The sequence below is a fragment of the Cephus cinctus genome, unplaced genomic scaffold, assembly GCF_000341935.2.
Source record: "Cephus cinctus unplaced genomic scaffold, Ccin1 Ccin1_scaffold0663, whole genome shotgun sequence".
Lineage (NCBI taxonomy): Eukaryota > Metazoa > Arthropoda > Insecta > Hymenoptera > Cephidae > Cephus > Cephus cinctus.
Window position 1 is genome coordinate 61,342 of NW_014333292.1, and position 16,846 is coordinate 78,187.

The 16,846-nt window shown below is 45.0% G+C and overlaps 1 protein-coding gene across 2 annotated transcripts; it reads right to left on the reverse strand.

Annotated features, from left to right (window-relative positions):
* Positions 1–15,223: 15,223 nt before the first annotated feature.
* LOC107269515 (uncharacterized protein C9orf85 homolog) lies at positions 15,224–16,321 on the reverse strand. 2 transcript variants are annotated; one of them, XM_015743434.2, is made up of 3 exons: positions 16,170–16,321; positions 15,560–15,994; positions 15,224–15,480 (listed from the first exon to the last, which is right to left on the reverse strand). In XM_015743434.2, the coding sequence occupies exons 2-3, from the start codon at positions 15,990–15,992 to the stop codon at positions 15,269–15,271; spliced, it is 645 nt and encodes a 214-aa protein (XP_015598920.1). In that variant the 5' UTR covers positions 15,993–15,994; positions 16,170–16,321; the 3' UTR covers positions 15,224–15,268. The 2 variants fall into 2 exon arrangements, with proteins under 2 accessions (XP_015598920.1, XP_015598919.1); XM_015743433.2 differs by having other exon boundaries at positions 16,120–16,317.
* Between the last annotated feature and the right edge of the window lie 525 nt (positions 16,322–16,846).

Consider the following 16,846-nt stretch of genomic DNA (forward strand, 5'->3'; position numbering starts at 1 on the left):
AAGGACCTGTGTGGTTCAGAGAGAGAGAGAGAGAGAGAGTAAAGGGTTTCTCGTGAATACAAATAAACGGACTCTTGGACATAAAGAAAGAGACTTCTTTAGTTTCATCTGAATCCGCTATCTTCTAACAAAACTCTGTAAAAGGAAAACGTTTAATACCCGATAAAAGGGCTATCTCCAAAGTGAAGAATATAAATTCAAGCAGGAACATTAAATAATTGCGGCTAAACGATTCTAGCAGCGCCAGAGGGTCCTCCTACTGTCAGAGCTATACGATTAGAAACGTGATAGCTAGATAAGAGACTTTCTAGTCTGGATAGGATCATTTGATACTAGCTATAGGGCATGCCCCTTATGTTATCTAGCAGTTCCTCCCAATTAAATTGAGCTTCAATAAATTACCCATTAATTTTCGAAATTTCTTCCGAGCCTTTCAACGTTCCTACACTTCATTCTATTTTTCATTATTGATATCTGCTCTGCAAAAGAAGCATATTTTATTGAAACTCCGATATCTTACGCTACACCCCTAAGAATTCCAGTCGTCGATAGGAGGGTGTACGTTCTATACCATACATGCCACAGAATATAGTATAAAGTATATGGTACATGATACATGGTACATGGTATATGGTATATGGTACATGGTGTGACTCACCCTGAGCGTCGACAACCAATAAGAGTAATGTATGATTCTCAAGGATTGCCTGTCGATATCAGACGTCTCTCCTGGAGTATTTCCTGGGAATCGAAGATATCTAGGAAATTCACGTAAGGACATACTTTCCTGGGAGGATGGCACTCCGACCTGATATCCTGTGTTATTCGAAGGTGGGTTTGAGCATCACTGAACCGGTCGCCATCATCGCAGCTCGGTAGACTTGAAATACCGGCTTCGATCGTGCTTCTTCCTTTTTCCAGTTTACTTTTTTTCTCTCCCCCCTTTTATAAAAATACTCCCCGCTATGAACCAGGAGTACATCGTCCTATCCGGCACCATCTACCTCAGTGCCTGCTCCGTTGCAACCTATCTAACTCAACTGGCATGGTTCGAGTGGAGGCGAGTAATAAGCGTCCAAGTAGGGTTGAGAGCCCCTTCTTTTTTTGTGAGCCACTCTGAGATACTTCGTAAGGGTTCGGTTAAGATCGGAAAGGTTCGGGCACGCGAGAACCACGCGCATCAAGGTCGGGGCCGTCCACCTTTCTCCATGGTGCACAAGTGCACGTATTGTGTTCCATACGGTCGCTACCATCTCTTCCTCTTTCGCCTCTGCCTTTTTCGTTTCCTTTTTTTTATTTTCTCTCTCTCTCTCCCTCTCTCTCTCTCTCTCTCACTACCTCTACCGTCTCTTACGCTTTTTTTCTTTTTACCCCTTGTTCCATCTCTTTACCTACTCGCACCACCATGCACCACCATGCACCGCCATGCATCGTCATGGACGACCATGGACTATCCAACTGACTACCGCCTCTCTTATTCGGGCTTCCAGAACTAATCGTTGAAATATATCGAGCCTCGTCCTCTCTTCTTTATTTCCCCCTCGTTCGTCCTTCCTTCTCCAACCCTCCGTCGACTATTTTCTTCTGCCACCTGCTGGACCGCTTCATCCGGATGTGATCCTGCGCGCAGGTATCCAACAGGCTCGCCTCTCATTCTTGTTCTTTCAATTCCGAATCTTCCACCCATCCATCATAATTATATGATAAAAACTGCATCAACCATTCTGAATATTTACATTCCGAGTGTTACTGCAATTCAGCGTAGATGCACTTGCTGCCGGCGCAAAATTCCGGTCCAAATGCACTCGTCAACGACATCCATTTCGGACCATCAGTTAAATTCAGTGCATCTCATCGAACCGGAAATACCGCAGTTATTCCTGTTTGAATGAACATTTGCACAGCCAATACGGTTCCGAATTGTTTATTCTCTCGGCACCGTCGAAATTATCACACGTTCCTTTATAGCGGCATATTTACCTATAACTAAACTCAAATAGAAATTCATAGACACATCCGATGGCTTTCATGTGTCTCCCTTGCATCGCGCATCGCGCATCCCGTGTCCCGTGTCCCGTGTCTCGTTTCATCTACTCGAGGAAATTCCTCCTAGAGATTCCACCACGTTTCCACCACGTACCCAACTATTATGCTCGCAGACTCCTGTCTCCGACTCCTGCGTACTCTCGATATTTCTCATTGGCTCACCATTAAACATCCAACCACCATAGCTGGGTTATGGTTCCCGCACGTTCCCAAGTGGCGAATTCTAATGGAATTAAACGCGAGCGGCTGCAACAGCTTGCCCATAGTTCAGAGCGCGGAAACCTTGCTGTGAATTTCAATGGGGAGTTTACGAGGTGGTCACGAACAGAGAGAGGGAAGACAGAGGGAGGGAGAGAGAGAGAGAGAGAGAGAGAGAGAGAGAGAGAGAGAAGAATTCTTACTTGCAATTTCCTATGACGCGAATGGCGGCTCACCATTACGATTCCGTGGCATTAACCATGAATCAGTACTCGACACGCTGGATACGATAATTCGATGGGAATTAGAAGCCGCCCGATAACCTCTTATGGGGTTTAATTGGGCCTTGATCACTCGAGGGAATTACATCTTATGGTATACTCACACTTGAACGATTATGAACTGATCCTCGGGGCAGTTTCTATGGAAACTAATGTTCAATCTGAATTCAAGTATTTTATTAGAGCCCGGAAAAAGAAGAAAGAAAATCCTGCTGTCCCATGAAGTCTCCTGTCCCGTCTACCTAGCTATAGTCACGACGGTTGTAGCGGATACCTCGCTATAAGTGCACTAGATACTTTATGGCGGATTATCATCCATCTAATGGCTTCCTCTTCCGTGTAGACTTTTTATCTTATAGCGTAACGTCCATGGCGCAAGACTGACTTTGTGGAAATTGAATACGACGGTCGCCCGGTGTGGGCGCACCTTTAGTTGGCTTCTATCGTGTAAGACGAGTAGACTTCAAAATCGGATGAATCTCTCAAGACTAATTGTAAGAGCCCTCTCTGAGGGGACTCGGGGAGTGAGACGGGGTGGGAGGGAGTGGGAGGGAGTGGGAGGAAAGGCTCGAGCGATCCTTTCTCAAACCGTAGGTGTCTGACTGAAAGTCGTTGAGAATCCTAAGGGTCGTGACGTCACGCGCCCTCTGCATATTCACACGTGAAAACTCAATTTCTTATCGGATATCAAAATTCAAATGGATCTGCGTACCACTTTCACCAAATTCTTCGGCACTGAGAAGACTGACGCCTTTCGTCGCGCCACCAAATACGCTTTCAGTCTGAGAGAAGCGAGTCGAGAGGACTCTCTCTCTCTCTCTCTTTAAGAGAGTGGAAAGTAAAGTGACTCGAGAGAAGAAGCCAGATGAGATGGGTTTGTGCTCCGTTCACGGAAGAATCTAAGAATCCCGGCGAGGCTGGATACTGGCGAGTGAGAGTCTCCCGAATAATGGCAAATTCTACCGGATGTAGCAGGAAGAACCTCGAGGAGGAGCTGCCTGAGGTCCCGATAAGAGCCGAGTGAACCTGAGCCTCCACCGACAGTATCGGCATCCGGCGACTCGGTCACAGTCGGACCGACCCCCAACATCTGTATCGTCGCCCCAGACAATTTCTCACTAATCCTGTGTCATTTGGCCGGAGACTCGACTGAAGGCGCTCTCGAGGCTACAGTCGGCCTTGCTCGCGACGAGAGGACGGAGAGATGGAGAGACGGAGAGACGGAGAGATGGAGAGACTCGCTACCGCAGGAAAAGAGAAACACAGCCGGAGGCAGAACAGGTTGCGGTGCTTGATGCCTTCCACTGGCCCCGCCGACCAGTGGAAGCAACAGTGGTGGCAGGTTGCCACGGAAAAGGGATTGAAAGAAGGAAGGAAAGGTAAAAAAGGAGGAGAGAGGTCCAGAGGGAGGTGAGCCAGAGATGAAATAGAGGAAAAAGAAAGGAATGGCCTGACGCAGGTAGGCCCTTTGTTCGCCGTGTTTCGAAATTAATGGCTGGGGCCCTTCGCAGAAGGGGCCCCTCGGCCGCTGCTCCGTCTTCCTCCTTATCTCTCTCTCTCTCTCTCTCTCTCTCTCTTTTTACCCGAGCTCCTCTCTCCAAAGAGAAGATGATCATTTAATTGAGCGGCTGCTCCTGCCGCTGCTATTTGCTCGCTCGCCAAGAGCCTCTTTTCTTTTGTTCTTCGGATTAGACACCGAGACTGGTTACATTATAATGCCAAATGGCTGCGGCCTGCCTGCTCGGCTCGTTACGCCCTCCCGAGACTAGAAAACTTTCTTGGATTTCTTTCCGCCTGTCCTTTCCCTAACATGTTGCGACACCCACTACTTGTCCCCGTCCATTCGATCAAATTGAACGTAATCAAATGTTGTCAAAGGATTTTCTTAATTCCTGAGAAACCCGTAATAACGAGCGCATACGTCGGAGTGGGAGTTGAGACGAGAAGACCCTCAGACACGTGCAGACTCTGCTGATAAAAAATTCAAAATGTAAAAATTCAAGGAAAAATCTGCTGAATCAGCTAAATTGGACATCCGAGATATGCTAAGAAATTTCCTCTTTTTTTTTCCTCTTTAGGAATCTCAAGTCACGCTAGGTAAAGGTATAGTAGGTTAGTCAAAAAGGCCTCGAGGTCTCCTTGTGTTGGTCCGTACACGTACGTGTGCACTTTGGTGAAATGAGGAAAGGGGACCGAGAGCGAAGCAGGAGAAGCTTGAATGAGGTAAATTAGGGCCCCACGTACAGTGAGACTAGATACCAGGTTGGGTTGGGTAAGTCGCTGCCGTAGAGTCAACATTTATTCGGAAGATATCATCGCGCTCCTTTCGCCCCAGAGTGGCGGTTTCGCCCCCTTTCCCGGGGGCTTCCCCTCGGGGCCCCTCCTATCAAATGGTCAAAGTGTTTACTCCCGGAAACGCGATCGAAGATTACATTTAATTTCAGGCTAAATTCCCGTGCAGCCTCTTCTGGAAGAGATCTCTCCCTGCAGACCGGGACGGCCACGTTCGATTGGTCGGAGGTTTTATTCAATTTCCCACGCAGCGAATAACTAATGCGATTCCGAAGTGGAAGTATCCATGTTCGTTAAGGCGAACCCTCAATCGGAATACCTCAACGTGCCTTGATGTACCTTGGCAGATGTTCTTAGCTACACATTGTGTCCTAATGCTTCTTTAATGGATTGAGACTTCCTCTCTATGCGCTGATCGGCAGGCGCTCAAGGGATTCCCTTCCCTTCCGTATCGAGTTTACGTGGAATCGCAGAATCCGTTCATTTCGCTGCGTTTCTCCGGCGACGCATCGTCGAATGACAGACGCCTGTGTGGCAACATCACGTGACACGCAGGGGGATCGAGACACAATGGCAAGCTCAGATTGGCGCAGCTGCTTTGAAACCCGTCTTTAATTAAATCTTTGACTCCAGAAATTACGATATCTGCAGTCCCGAATAGCTCAGTCAGATCGAATCAATTATTAGTCCCTTAGTCCCAAGGAAACGGAGACCCGGTCGTCTAGCACAGTCGGGTAATAGGATACAAATTCTTGAATATTTAACAAAAACTCAACAGCATGGTCGAGGGGGCTGAACTGGGCAGGAGTTTAAATCCGTGGGACAAAAAAAAACCCTTAGGGCTACAGAAATATCAGTGTTCACTGTGAAACAAAAAAAAAACAGGAAACCAAAAGGTCTGAATCAAATATTAATCTGACTGAAAAGTAATTGCACTGACGTAGAATCCCTCCCAGCAATGAAGCAACTATTAAGAACTCCTTTCAGATGTATCTTGACAAATTTACGAGAAGAAAGGATCCCTTCAACGCTTTAAGAATTTATCCTTTTCTTACCTTCATTATTTTTTTTCGTCCTTGACTCCTCTCTCTCTCTCTCTCTCTCTCTCTCTCTCTCTCTCTCTCTCTCGGTTTCTCTGCCAATGATCGTACAAGGGCTATATACCTATAGATATAGAGAAACGTGTAGAGGCGTGCGCCTTCTCAGCCTCCTCAGCCTCCTCAGCCTCCTCAGCCTCCTCTGGCAACGCTACAGGTCGTTTCGGGTTACTACTCCAACGTTCTATAAATATCGGCGGTCATTATTTCGCCGCGTACGCCGCTGGCACCTGTCGTGTGGCTTCCCAGGTAGAGCTCAGGTACTGATAGTATAGCCTCCATAATTGTATTAGTGCTAGTAATACTAGTAGTAGTAATAGTAGTAGTAGTAGTAGTAGTAGTAGTAGTAGCAATAGTAGTAGTAGTAGTAGAGCTGAAGGTAGGGCCACGAATCCCTGGAGAGCAGAGAGAGAGAGAGAGAGAGAGAGAGAGAGAATAAGGTGGCTGACTGGCTGGTTGGATGGCTGGACGGCAGGCTGTGTGGTGGCTGCTTACCTAACCGGTCCAGGAATCCGGGGCCACGCTTACAGATCAGTGATTCTCAACAAGTTTAAAATTTTCACCGAGAAACATTTATCAAGGTAAAATATTGTGCCAAAGATGTAGATTGATTTAAAAAGGCTTCGGGAGCGTCGCGGCACAAAGGTCAATCGTTGGGCGTCAAGCACAAGCTGCATGCTGCACTTGCAAATATCTTTAGCGCCGCTACGGATGCTGCAGCAGGGAATGAACGATTAATCAGGTATTTCGTTGAGTAATTAAACCAACCGTCGCCTGGTCCTCATAGACGTCCGCGGCTTCCCTAACGTTTACCTGAGCATTAATGATCGGTAATTGGTTGCTGGGCCATAATTGCATCCACCTACAGGCAGGCCCACATCTACAACCTATACATATATATATACTCGTACACGCAGTCGTGTAATGTGGAGCCGCGCGTGTCACACGATGCGAACAGTAATGCGTTTTCGGTAGAGCAGCACCGCATCGGCTTTAGGCTTAGAGGCCTCCTACGGCGTTAGCCCTTTGATATCGGATCATTCGGTTTCATCGGATGTTGCGTCTGCCGTGTGAATTTCTCGAGCTTTGGCATTCGTGTGTCTTCCGGTTCGGCGGACGGACGATTGGATAGCCGATTCCTGCGATTGGATTATACGCATATGGATAGGAAATAGATCGTTTCCCTACATGTGAATTCGATATGCCAGATGCATGCTACAACTTTTGAAACGACCAGCATGTCCACATTTGATATCAATAGGGTTGCTGCGGTCATTGTGCGACAGGCGACGGGGGCCTGTCACGTGTGTTTTCCATTTTCCTTTTGTTTCACTTAAATATTCACAAACTGGCGCACTTACGATTCCTCGGCGAAATCTCTTTAGCACTTCCAGGAAGAACCCTTTGGAGAACGAGGGCTTACAGTTTAGAGACTCACCGGAAGCGTCACTGAAAACCCTCTTTCCGGCTTGGAATTTATCCCGGTAAATTTACTGGAGTTCAGCCACACTCGAAAAAAGAAAGTAAAAATAGAAAAAGAAATTCTCAGGAAGAATTCACGAGTTTCGCTGACACCTAAAGAGAAGGAAGAACGTGATGAAGAAATGGAAAAAAGAGAAAAGCGATCCGATCGATCGGCACGTCAATTACCGACGCGTTTTCCTTCCGATTGGACGTTTCTCAATAAGCTAATGTTTCCTCAATCTGCCACTTTTTCAGCCGAAAAGCCAAATTTCCACCATTCTAAAGAAACCTTAGGTCGTCCGTTAAATCTTTTTTTTCCTTTTTTTTCCTTTTTTTTCCTCGCCGCCTTTCAGCGAGTAAATCTGTTATCGTTTATTCTCAGGAATCTGCAAACGGCCCCCTACTTTTCAGCCTTCCTCGAGAGCGCTCGAGGGAGTCGGCGGGCGCCCACCCGCCTCGAGTAGACGTCGCGACGCCCAGCGTCCCGAAAACAAGCCGCCGAAGATTCGACGTTCCGTGTAAACGATTCCTCCAGGCAAACGCGGGGGGAGGGAGGGAGGCTGAAAGCAAACGCAATAAGCGGCCCTGAACTTTTCGAAATGAATTTTCTTCCCGCCTCTATTCGTCGCCGACGCCGACGCCGACGCCGACGCCGGCGCCGAACTTCCACGAAAACGCTCTACTATAAAGTTACCTGGAGGCCATGGCATCCCGTTATTGCATTCCCCGAAGCAATCCGGAGAAGAAAGTGCTCGGCGGCTTTCCAGTGCTCTCTCTTATTCTCTCTTATTCTTCGAAATGATTCAGGCGGCCTAAGGAAAAGGCGCGTTTGCAAGTGAACTACAGAAAGAGGGGTGAGCTACAGAGAAGTACCCTGCCGGACCAGACTGGGATGGCAGCGTCGGACAAACCAAGCACCTACTTGATCGGCGATCCTAATCCTCCTCCTGCTACATCCGATACACTATGCATCATCATACATGGTAGTAGATACGTACTGGAGGTTCGACATGGGGAATTGGCAGTATAGTCGGCAGGCAGGCAGGCAGCCAGGCAGTCCCCGTGCGCAGCCATTGGCAGTAACCTCTCTATGCCTGTGAATAGTACCGAACCGCTGGCACGTATTCGCCGCGTTAAAATGAACCCCGACATACGTTCTGGATAGGTGCTACGTGCATCTACCTTGCACACGTGGAATTCACTATACCGTACGGCTATTCTACCTTACTATAGCTATATTTCGAGAGTCGGGGTGGCCAGAGTGAATGGGATAATTCACGATTAGCACCGACTGGCTGTAATCGAGCATTCCAACTAGTCGGCATAAATTTAAGCCCCGCCATACATATGCATGAAGCGACCGGGTTGCCCCAGCCGGTCAAAAATACTGCCTTGATTTTGCCGGACTTTATCTTTCTATTTCTTCAACTCCTTTTTTATTACAGCCAGTCTCGGTTCGTGTAAGATCGCACGGACGAATACGTCAAATTGCTTTTTCCGTGTTGGACTCCGTAATTGGAATTTTTTAATTTTTATTCCTTAGCCGTTATAAATTTTATGGCCGCTCTTGTGTCGTATTTGCCTTAACCATATTGAATGGGAATTTGGTTCAACCTCCGTGACCAAAAGTCTATCTAGAAGTATCCTATCCTACCTGCCTACCTTCGGCACTTGTCTATCTACTTATCTTCTTATCTACCTTCCGCTTGGGCACTTACCTAGTGTAAAGATAAAGTCAGGACAAAATCTTGTCTTATAAAAGTTTAACGATCCACTATATTGCCGCACCGTGGAGTTTCATTATCCAGTGAAAATTACCTACAGGACAAACGAGTGCCTGTACCGTGTTCATTATAAAAATGGCATAATGAAAAAAAATGACAGAATAAAAATCACAAAAATAATTGGTTGACAAAAATTACCAATAAAATGAATTCCGTCCTTCCTGTTTTTCCACTCGAAATAGAAAGAGAGAAAAAATTCCAAATTGAAGAAAAAATGGAGTCCTAACTCCAGGTTTGCCAAGAAAAATAATTTAAAAGTTTAATCAGTGTGAGTGAAAAGCAGAGAGAGAGAGAGGGAGAGAGAGAGAGAGAGAGAGGGAAAAGAATGAAGGGAGAAATCCTGTCATCTGTTCTTCGGCTATATTTGTCTTTGTCTTTCTCATCCTTGGCTCCGCGCCGGCCTGCAAATTTCAGGTAAGAAAAATCCAGTGAAAAAAATGAAAATCCATTTATCGAAGCGGCTGTTGAATTTTGCGAAGGAAACGCGGGGAGGTGGGGTGGGGCAGCGGCGGGTCAAGAGAAAAATCGAAATTCCCATTTTAGCCAGTGTTTTGTTAGTCCCTGCCGTCCTGTGACGTGACCCCAACGTCCGAGTCCGTCGCGACGCCCAGCCGACGTCTAGCCGACGTCCATCCGACGTGCATCCGACGTCCAACGCCACCACGACCACCGTGTTTCGCCGCTGATTTTCCTTCCTTTATTTTCCCATTACTGCTCGATAACGGCCGAGCAAATATTTGCCCCGCGTTACTTTACTTAGCTTTAGATGAGACTCGTAATTATTAAACGACAGAATTTTCTGAGCCTGGGAAAAAACATCAGACGTACCGACCGACTAACCAACGAACGAATCGCAACGGGAGACGATGAAATCCGTCAATAAAAATTCCCCCTAAAATTGGCCCTTATTCTTTCTTCTTCGATTTCACAGATGTCCATTCAAAGTTCAATATCGATTTGGTTCGATTCCAAGACTCACGCATGCGCACTGATCCCGCTCTTAATTGACTACTCCATTCGGATCTGAAAATAGGCCTCCCACTCCTCCTTTGTGTTTTGAACCACTTCGAGATTACCCGATACATCCGACGCCGCTCACCAGTGTCGGCTGATCTGCCGAATAAGAGAATAAGAGTGAAAAAAGAGGGAGGAAGGAAAAGGAGGAAAAGGGGGGCAGGAGAAAAGGGAAAGCCTAGAGAAAAAGCAATGACACGGAGTGGAGCCAAGTTGAGCAGGAGTAAAGCCTGTTAAATCGCTTTTGATAAAAAGGTAGAGGCTTTCTCTGTCTCTGTCTCTGTCTCTCTCGTTCTCTGGGGAGCAGCGAAAAGTCGTTGGGTCCTATTGTGGACGGGGCTTTAGAGGAGTCGGGGACTCGGGGAGTCGGGGAGTCGGGGAGTCGGGAAGCGACGAGGGTGCGGGAGGCACCCTGCCACACACCTGTCTGAATCTCGGATAACGAGCCAACAAAAACAGAGGCGGAGGCGACTGGGATGCTGCGGCGTCGCCGCTCTTCCCACTGGCCAGTCCTGATGCTGATTCTCCCCGATTTCTCCCCGAGCGGCGAAACCCACGAATAAACATTGACGCGACACGAGCGACCGAGACCACCAGGCCAATGCTGCTTCGCTCGTGGAAACGCGCCTCTACTGTCCTTCTCTTCTTCGCACCTGTGTGCGTGCGCCTCACTGTCCTCACTGTCCTCGTATTGCCAACTGCTCGTTAAGTAGATTTGCACTTTATCAGGCTGCCCTTGTGTTGGATCTTTTCCGATATCTGATAAGAGTCCACACACTTATCTACGGGACGGATGGAAAATGGCTAACCGACTGATCGATTCCAAAGTTCGACATTATTTGCTACCTCTTAGGGGGAACTTGCTCTGGCTACAGATTTTTCAACTTGTACGACGCGATCTGATTGGTCCACTGGAAACTCTGACAAATCTTTAATGCCCTGCGTTATTTGTATTTCGTGTAAACCTGTCAAGTTTATCGGTGCATCAAATATGTATGCCTGAAATAAGATGAAAAAAGGAAAAAGGAAAAGTGACAAGACAATGATCCTCCCTCCAAAAATTGTTATACTGGTTTAACTGGGCGCATAAAAGCAGCCTAATGGCGGTAAGCGAGATAAATACCGACGCCAAGGCAAAAAGAAAAAAAGAAAAAACAAAATTAAAGATAAAAGGCTCGTCGATGGATAATAAGGGGTATAAGGATAAGTTATAAAAAGAAAAAGAAATAAAAGTAAATAGAAGAATACGAGGCGCATAAAAATACCTTGGTGGCGCAGGGCTGAGGATTCCACCCTTCGGTTGAGGTGGGAGGTAGGGGGTGGCGGTAGTCGCGGAGCTGACTGATTTTTTCGAGGATCCCATTTTAATTATAAGACGACTTTCTGCGGGGTATTCCACGGGAAATTGCCATCCTTTCTGCTTCCCGCTTTTCGCAGATAATAAAGCCTCCAGCTATTGCGAAGTAGCTAATGTCCTCTCGGCACGATTTATATAGACAACTGGGGACTGAGAGCGCAGTTACCTCTATACACTGTATTACATATACATATTCATATATCATATGCATCATACATTATGTATGGACGGAGTGGAGGAATAAAAAAAGTGTCCAGTCGTGTCACACTCCCTGCTCGAGGAATGAAAAAGAGAAGAATCAGAGTGAAGTTTAAAAAAAAAGGAACAAGAAAATGTCGGAAAAAGAGAATGAAAAAAATGTGAATCCCAGAGTGGCTGAGCTCTGGTCGCCCAACTCGGTTAAAACATTAAGTGGAATGTTATTCGCTCCGTTAAGTGGGCCGGGTTGACAAGTTGCGTAAAAGCCAAGCGAGAAAAGTCCCTATCGGCCATGGCCATGTATTGTGTGAGCGTGAGAGCGAAAAAGACATAGATCGAGAGTAAAATGAAAAGGGAGAAAATAAAAAACACACAGTCCAGGAACAATGGTAAAAGGGAAGGTGAAATAAAAGAAAAAGAAAAGAAAATAAATGAATATAAGTAGTCAGCTCGTACTGCAACAGCAGAGTAGGGTATCTACAATTCCATGTTACTTTATGTAAGCTGAATGTCCTCTCAAGCCCAACATGGAATCCCAGGTATTTGCTAGAGAATTGAATTTTACTCGAGCCCTTAATCGTCCAATTCCCTCGTTAGTCACGCTCACTTGCTGCTACACGTACCGCCGCAAATTCTTCCAAGATACTACTGCACTTTGCACTTTTAATGCACAGGCCATTTATGCAATTGCATTTGAGGCGCCGAGATAAAACAAAGACAATAAATGCATTATTCACTGTTTTATCGATGCTTCGATTCTCACGCGTCACAACGGCGCAGCAGAAATGTTACTTGAGTTGCTTAACGGTTTCTCGAAGTGAACATTTTAACAGGGAGATGGCGCTAGTTGACGGACCATCGATTCCCGTTCATTCCCGTGGACGTTAGCACGTTTGAGGTTTGACGTTCGTTCATCGTTCGACGACCTTTCCTTCGAGTTATTGGTTACGTAAGTCCTTTGATAGATATTTTGACGTGGGTGTAGTGAGTTGTTACTATCCTTATGAATATTCTAAGCATTTCTTAAGTGGATCGCTAGGAATTCGTTTACCGTATATCCGGGAAAAATAGGAGCGTAGTATAATCCGCATAAACAACAGGATTTTGCAAATTTATATTAACGATATTAGCTATTTAGGCTGCAGTACCATTAATATAAATCAGGGATAGAGTAGGGTCCTCGGTTACGTTACGTTTTCGAGGCTTCCTTGTATAACCAGTCCCAGTCCTGTCGTCATTATTAATATCGCCATTACGCCAAAATGTAATGTTGACCTGTCATCCTTTTGGACGATAGAGGATAATTTATATCGCCGAATAAATACCGGAACGGTTCGGCAATTTGATTCTTTCCTTATTTGTAATTTCCCCCATACAATTACACCCGGCGTCATTTGTAAAGCTACATTTTATTTGCACTCTCCAAACTGGGATTTCACCATCTTACCTGAGCATCTTGAAATACTTGGTGAATTCATTGAGCATATTTTACGTACGACTGGGAAACGGCATAATAGAGGTTGCTGCATGTTTTTCTGTTTATTCGACGATTTTATTTATTTTTTTTGGAATTCTTCGGAGTCGGTGCTAATTAAAAATGCAAATCAGCCAGAAACACGTTCCACGAAATTTCATAAAGTGTATAAAAAATGTTAACCTCGCTGGATAATGATTTAATGGGGGCTCATTTACATTTCTCTGACGCGTCCTTCTACGAGTCGCTCATTATTTTATTCCCCGTTTCCACCATCGTGGCTGAATGACGTCTCATCGATTTCCCGTTAAACAGGCATTCAGCGAAATTCAGGCAAATCATCTGTCGCTCGTTTCTCCACTATGAACGATACACTAACGACTATTAATGGTGCAGCAACCAGCAACTACCAATTATTAACTGGATACTTCTCCCACTAAAGAAATTGACCAATTTACCACAATTAGCCTACCATTCCTCATGTATTATCTCTCTCTCTATCTCTCTCTCTAGTTTTTATTCTCAGTCGCTCCTTCAATTCCAATCCAGCGAGTGCACTTTCCTGCGAACTGAATGTCACAAATTCCTAGTAGGCGCAGCATTTCACTTTTCCAAATGAAACGCGGTCGTGACTCTAATCATGCGCATCAACGTTGCTCATTTCGACTTCCGGAAAGGGTAGTCCGATTACTGGATTACCAGGAAACGGAAGTCCTCTTTTCTGGGCATCCACTGAACTTCCTATCCTTAAGTGATTCCTCGTAACGTAATCGGATATCTAGATGGTAGATTATCAAATACCGATATAGATATACATAGGTAAGCAAAGTACAGAATACAGCCAAGCAAGAATACACGAAGGCGCGTGTGAGTGAGAGGAAGAGAGAGGGAGCAGGAGACATTCACATTTTTTCTCCAAATAGAAAACATCCCTAGAATGTCTAAGGCTTTGCCCAACGTTCCCCTAATTTTTATCCTCTTTTCTCCTTCTCCCTCTGACCCCATGCTCCGACGCTGGAGACTTACTCGCATGCTTGCGCATGCGTAGGCGACCACGCAAATGTAAAATTGTCCGCGAATCATTCTTATTCGTGGCGGCTCTTCCGAGGCAGAAAAATGACGATGGTTGCCCCTCGTTGACGGGAAATGATGAGTCTCACCCCGAAGAAAACAAATAACGAGTCTAAAACCAGGGTTCCTTCGTGCCAGGATGAAAGATAGTGAAAGAGGAGGCGACGGAAAAGGACGCGAAAGACAAGATAAATAGAAGGAGGGGGAAAAAGACGCCAGCCAACCATTGTGATAACGCACTCAAGAAGATTAGAGTTGTGCGAGAGACACAGCGCGGGGACAATGTGGGTTTGTATATAAATACATTTTTACAGGGATGACGCTGAGGAGCGATAGAGATGACGGGGACGAGAGTGTGCTGGGGGTGGCATAGTTGGCAACCCCCCAAGAAACACACTGAAAAAGCTTATACTCTTCCCAATTCATGCAAAGTATTCTTATGGATTTTCCATTGTGAGGATGAAATTACTTTTTTTTTCACCCTCTTTTCTGTCTATGCCACTATCTCTTTTTTAGTCACTCGCTCATTCACTCTTTATCCATGAACCCCTACGTCCTGTTAACAAATGCAATTTCATCCGGTTCCGGGGCACCCACGCGAAATTACCCGGGAAATTACGTTTTCATAGGAATTTTCCGTTTCCCGCGACGCACGCGTAGCCACTGCTTCCTACTGTTGATTCACTGGGAATAACATCTAAAAATTTGTAATAACTCGGCTGGCAGTGCTCGCGAAAGCGCGGTTAATTTTTAAAACGTAGTTTGCCACAGGTTAGTTCAGCACCCTCGGCTATTACGGCGATTAACAACGGTTGGCAAAGCAGATCTCATAGGATGAGTTTACTCAGATTCTCTACTTCAGCATCAGCCGACCACACTTATCCTGAAAACAACGGACTACCATAGATCAGTAATGTAACGATAGGGGGAAGGAACGTAAATAAGAATTGGTGCTTCTGTAGTTTATTTTTTGATACTTGGAAAGTGAGATATTAATCTTCAGAATCAAAATCGTCATTTTCAGAATCGCTGTCTAAATCGTCATCAAATTCATCTTTAATAATCAGAGAATTTAACTTATCTAATAATTCTTGTCGTGTAACTGGTTCGTGCACTGACTCCTCTTTATTATCTTGCTCTTGTTTTTCAGGAGATAAGTCATTTTTGTTTTCATTAGTCTTAGATTTATCTTTTTTAACTTTATCTGTAAGCACATCCAAAATTGTAACGAATGAAAAAATGTGAAAATATCAATACAATGTATAGGACACTAATCCACTTACTGCTTTTATTCATGTAACGTAGGAAAGTCCTTTTTTTCCGTTCTGGCAATGATTTTAACAATGCTTGAAGTTCCGAATCAAGTTTAATTTGTTCCTGCGGTGTAGGTTGACCAATAACAATCTCTCCTTTAGTTCCACACTTTGGACAGACTTGATCTTTTCCAGCGCAAGGACCACACATTATGTGGTATGCGTGTTTGACACACTTCTGATCACATTTTGTACATTTTGTTGGAGCTTTCAACGGTTTATACTTCTTATATTTGATCTTCCATTCTATAATTCTTTTACACCGCTCACAAACATTAGCAATGTGCAAACTATTGATAAATTTAGTCTTGTGGCTCTTGTCATGTAAATCATTTTTGAAAACATGACGATTTTGATATTTCTGAGGCCTCGAACGACTCGTATTACCTTTCTGGCTACTCATTTCTAAAAATAAGAGGTAAACACTCTTGTTAATAAAGTTAGAGAGGTTATGATACATCATCAACACGTGCTTGTTTTGACAGCAGCGTGAAATGAGTCTATCAATAAAAATAAAAAAATATAATTACTTATCACAGCATATAATAAGCTCAATGTAGAAAACTAATTCTATTTATACCAGCAATATTTTCCTTGACACAAGTATTCACCAGTAATTTCCACACGTTGCATTGAAAGACAGCTATGCACAACCGACAGCATAACACAGATTATTACAATATGATCAGTCGGTACATACATAATATCAGAGATCAGTAGGGAGATGCACAACGCTACGGTTTTAGGCGATACCGAAAACATGGCGCTAAATCGTAGCGGCGAGTCCGGGAATAGAATTTTGTGATTATCCCGTCCGTCGATAATGCATATCCCGTCGTAGCCGAGCTGAACGTGATCACGAGCGGGTAGCCTGGCGGGCAGAGTCCTCCGCTACTTATCGCTGGTTCCCAAAGCAACACTTGGAACGAGACAACTCATCGGATATAGCCTAAATACTTTTTTTCTTTGCAATCCTAAATTCGATCGCACAGTGTAAGCTCGGTAAGTTTAATATGACAAAAGCAAGCAACTCGTGTCTGCCTGCACTGAAGCGTATGATGCCACAAGCATATTTAATACATATTTTACCGATGTTGCGTAGCAGAACGATTGTTGAAACCTATCAGGAACTGTAGAACTTCTCGAGAACTATTGAAAAAGCCTATTGTTGAATCATTTTCACGAGATTTTAAAAAAGTGCGATGCTGGAGCTGACATCCGTGTAGCACCTCCATTTTTGTAATGTTAATATAATAT